We start from the raw sequence: 4,375 nt of genomic DNA, 5'->3' as shown, positions 1-4,375 counted from the left end.
GCCATCTTGGTCCCTGGTCTTGGGGGCTCAGAAAGACCGTCCACACCATCTACGCCGGCCCCCTTCCCAGCTCATCCTCATCCATCGGGCCAGCTTCCAGCGAAACTGCCCCGCCCGGGGTGACCAGAGAACTCTTGGTGGCCTTAGAGAACGTGGTTACGATAAGCCCCCAACGGGCTGGGGGCGCGTCGCGAAGGGCCTTGAATGTCAGCCTGAGAAGTCGGCGCTCTCCTCCTTTCTTCCTGCAGTAACCAGAGCCGCGGAAGCAGACGGGAGGGGACCGCGGCTGGCCGGGCTTGGGGCATTGTCTTGGCAGCCGGGGATGGTGGGAGTCCAGCGGGGAGGCTACTGAGATAGGCCTGCGTGGGCACCATGGCTGCTGGGGGGAACGAATGAAGAAGCATTTATTAAGGGATCGCTCCAACACAAACTAAAACAGAGGATGCGCCTGCCCTCCAGGGGCTCACATTCTAATGGGGTAGGGGAGGACACCACACACGGGAGGTGTCCGCTACTGGTCAGATAGAGAGGTCCCGTGGTCCCTTGGGTACAGCTGCAGAGCAGATGGTCACGAGTCTTTCTTAGCATCATTTCCACTGATAAAATAATGTGCATTTCTGATACTGAACCATTTGTACCAAGGACTTTGGTGAGAGACATTTCGGGGTCTTCAGTAGCTGCTGGTGGGGAAGGGGGACTACAGAGGTACTTGCTGGGTTACATCTCTAGGTTACTCCCTCGATGGATGGCCAAGCCAAGCCAGCGACCTGAGGTGGGGGGAGGGGGAGCCACTATTCCAAGGCTCCTCGATTTACCGGCCTGTTGGCAGTGGGCATTTGGGGCTGACGTTGACGGGGATATTGAGCCCCCTCTCCATGAGGGTAGCAATGTGGCTGTAGAGGTTAGGATGGAAGCAGGGCTGGTGGTCCAGGGGTCGTGGTTATTCCTGGGGCTGTCGGATGCAGGGTCTTGGGTCTGACATCACTGGTCTTGCCTCAGGAAGCCTTGCAGTCTGAGACATTTCGCCAACACAACTACCAAGACTCTGTAACTGAATTTAAGGAGGGGGAGAGAAGAGAGGAGAACGACTCAAGCTGTGGTGCCTTTAACAGAAACCAGGTTGGAAAGAGAATGAGGTCTGGTCTAGACATCTGACACACCTATGGGACAGCGGACTGGAGGAATCGCTTAGGCAAGTGGTGATTCGGAGTTCAATAAAGACAGCAGGGATGACAAATCCGTGGGAGCTCATGGGATGAGAGGGAGGAGGGCAGAGCCTGGGGGGAATGCCACGAGTGGGACATGAGCCACCAGCGGGGGTGAGGAGCAGCCAGGCAAGGAGAGCCACGGGAGAGGGGTCACGAAAAACCAAGGAGAGCGTATGCAGGAGGGGGATGGTCAGAAGAATGTGGGCTGAGGAAAGCCGGGGAGCTCACCAAGTAGGGTAATAATCTTGGAAAGAATCATCTTCGCTGAGTGGGAAAGGGGGAGAGGTGAGTCAAAGTGGACATGGTCAATCTACATGGTTGATTTTTAGGAACTCGGCTGTGACAGGGAGAGGAGATGAAGATGGCAGCCTGAGGAGGTGGCAGGGCTAGGGGAAGGTACATGTTGTTTCTAAGGACGGAGGAGGACTTGGACATTTGTAGGCAGCAGGAAGGAAGAAATCAAGATTTCTGAGAAAGAAGGAACGTTCAAAGGGGATGAGATGAGGGATCAGTCTTGGGAGAGTGAGAGGCAGAGCTGCACAAAGTTGGCCTCGATCTCTCTTTCTGAGCCATCAGAGTCCAGCGACAAGACTGGATGACTGGTGACCGCCCGGGATGTCCGACCATGCTCTGCTATGATGCCTGCTTCAGCCGCCTTCATGGCCCATTAGAACAAACAGTTCACATCTGCCCATTGGGCCAGCAGGGCAGTCTTCACATGCTTGGGGCAGACATCTCCCCAACTCACCAACGGTTTGAGGCCTCAAACCTGGTTTAGCCTGGTTTAGCCGTCTGCCAAGATGGATCTCCTGGGGCGTGGCCACACTGCACATGCTACAGCTTCTTGGAGCCATGGGTGAGGTGGCCACCTAAGGTGGATGAAGGGCCTTGAAAGGGGTTTGGCAAGCCCTCACACCCAGAGGTACTAGTCCTCCTTGAACATCCCATACACCCCTGACACCCAGCAGGAGCCCCGAGAAGAAGGGTCCAAGGAACTAAGGCAGGACTCCCAACGAGTTCCTTTTCTAAGGCTTCTCCATACCACAAACGCCATGGCGCTGTCTCCAGACAAGACAGGAAACAATCCTTACGCCTTTGTGGAGTTCAGACTGTGAGCTTCTTGAGGGCAGGGGCCACATTTCTGAATTTCCCAGCACATAGCAAGTGCTTACTAAATGCTTTCCCTTTTATTTATGTACTGCCTACGACCAGTTCCTGGGGTGGAAACCAAGGTCAGAAAAAACAGACTTGTGGATGCAGCCCAGAAATAACCCACCATCAAAGTGGGATCTGAGGGGCTGATGATGACGTTTAAGTCTCATGGGCTTCTAAAGCCATGTGGAGATGTGGGGAGGGGAGTTCCAGGTCCCAAGATCCATGACAGACATGAAAGAGGCTTCTGGGGAACAACGAGGGGCCTTGTGTTGCTGAATGTCAGGGCATAAGGTGAGGCTAGCAGTGAGGTTTGGGTGGATCTTCGAGGCCAAAGGATTCTGAGGGTTATTCCGTAGGCAAAGGTTATTCTGTAGACTGCTGTTTAAGGAAGATTAGACCAGCAACGTGAGGCACAGACTGGAGGGGAAAGATGGAGGGCAGGCCAGAAAGGAGACGCTATTCAGCAGTATCACCGAGATGAGGGAGGGAGGCCCATTGTGGGACACTGGCAGAGACAGGGAGACTCGGTAGCTGACTGGACATGAAAGGTGAAGGAGAGGGGGTGTTTCTGTGTCCCCAGCACTGAACATAGTCCCTGGCACTTATTAAACGCTCACTAAAGGCTTGACTGGTCCCTAGGCATGAACTTGATAACTCTCTAAAAGTACAAAGGGGTCCTATTCCTTGAGTTTCCCCAGCTGCTTAGGCCACCTTGTCCCTTCTCCAAGGAGTGAATGAGATTCTCAAAAGGGAGAGCAAGTAGAGAAAAGGACCAAGGATAGAATCTCAGGGGATGCCAAACTTTGGGGGCACGAATAAGACAAGGAACCAGGAAGAGACCAAGACGGAGCAGTTAACGGCAAGGGAGGAGAGGACAACAATGTCAACTGCTGAAGAGGAGGAAAGGAAGATGAGGAACCCTTCCAAAAAAAAAAAAAAAACCAAAACCAACGTACTGAGTGATCAGAATATCAATGAAGACTCTTTTAAAGTAATTTCAGCAAAGGGGTTGAGAAAGAAACCAGGGGTAAAGGATCTGGTTTTGGCTAGGTCTGATTAGTCTGAAGGCAGGTGGGTAGAGGCAGAGGAGGGGTGGGAAGGGAGAGGGAGAGGACCTTCCTAATGCCTGGAGTAAAGTCCTCAGAGAAGAAGAGCCTTAGGTGTAGTGGGTGATTTGGCTTCAGCAAGGAGGGTGAATACTTCCTCTGTGTTAGAAGGGAAGGTGAAGAGCGAGGATAATGCTTTTGAAGATGCCTGAGGAGTGGTTTTGAGGAAACAAGTGCCTGTCAGATTCAGAGAGAACACAGTAGTAGTTGTCTTTGTCTAAGTTATCTCCTGATGGGGTTGGCAGGCGTCTGAAAACCTGAAAAGAAAAACAGCTGCTGTGGGACACTATAAAGGGGATTTCTTTATCCACAGGGTTTACCTAAGTTTGAATTCTCTAAATTTCAGTGTGTGTCCTGGCTGACATCTTCACATTCATTCACTTTATAAGGCATTGCCATTCAAAAGGCTTCACCGTGAATTCTCTGATGCTGAATAAGATGTTTGCTCAGGCGGAAAGCCTTCCCACACTCGTTACACTCAAATGGTTTTTCTCCTGTGTGGATCCTGTGATGGGAAGTAAGAACCGTTCTCCAGCGGAAGGCCTTCCCACATATGCTACATTCATATGGTTTCTCCCCAGTGTGAATCCTGTGATGGGAAGTCAGTCCTGTGATCCAGCGGAAAGCCTTCCCACATTCATTGCATTCATAAGGTTTCTCTCCAGTGTGGATACTCTGATGTTGAATAAGGTGTGCACTCAGGCGGAAGGCCTTCCCACACTCATTACACTCATACGGCTTCTCTCCAGTATGAATTCTGCGATGGGAAGTAAGTTCTGTTCTCCAGCGGAAGGCCTTCCCACATTCATCACATTCATAAGGTTTCTCTTCAGTGTGAATTCTCTGATGTCGAGTAAGTTGCTTGCTCTCACGGAAGGTCTTCCCACACTCATTACATTCATAAGG

The 4,375-nt window shown here is 51.8% G+C and overlaps 1 protein-coding gene across 1 annotated transcript in view; it reads right to left on the bottom strand.

Moving 5' to 3' along the window:
* Nucleotides 1-3,307: 3,307 nt before the first annotated feature.
* The window catches only part of LOC114030806 (zinc finger protein 485-like), a 19,517-nt gene continuing 18,449 nt past the window's right edge, over nucleotides 3,308-4,375 (bottom strand). Inside the window, exon 7 of the mRNA XM_027845709.1 lies at nucleotides 3,308-4,375. This exon is cut by the window's right edge and continues 244 nt beyond it. Coding sequence (XP_027701510.1) covers nucleotides 3,869-4,375 — 507 coding nt within the window. The 3' untranslated portion in view covers nucleotides 3,308-3,868.

The sequence above is a fragment of the Vombatus ursinus genome, unplaced genomic scaffold, assembly GCF_900497805.2.
Source record: "Vombatus ursinus unplaced genomic scaffold, bare-nosed wombat genome assembly UNPS02015012.1, whole genome shotgun sequence".
Classification (NCBI taxonomy): Eukaryota; Metazoa; Chordata; class Mammalia; order Diprotodontia; family Vombatidae; genus Vombatus; species Vombatus ursinus.
The sequence above is the reverse complement of the archived record's forward strand: the minus strand, read 5'-3'. Positions and strand labels throughout refer to the sequence as shown.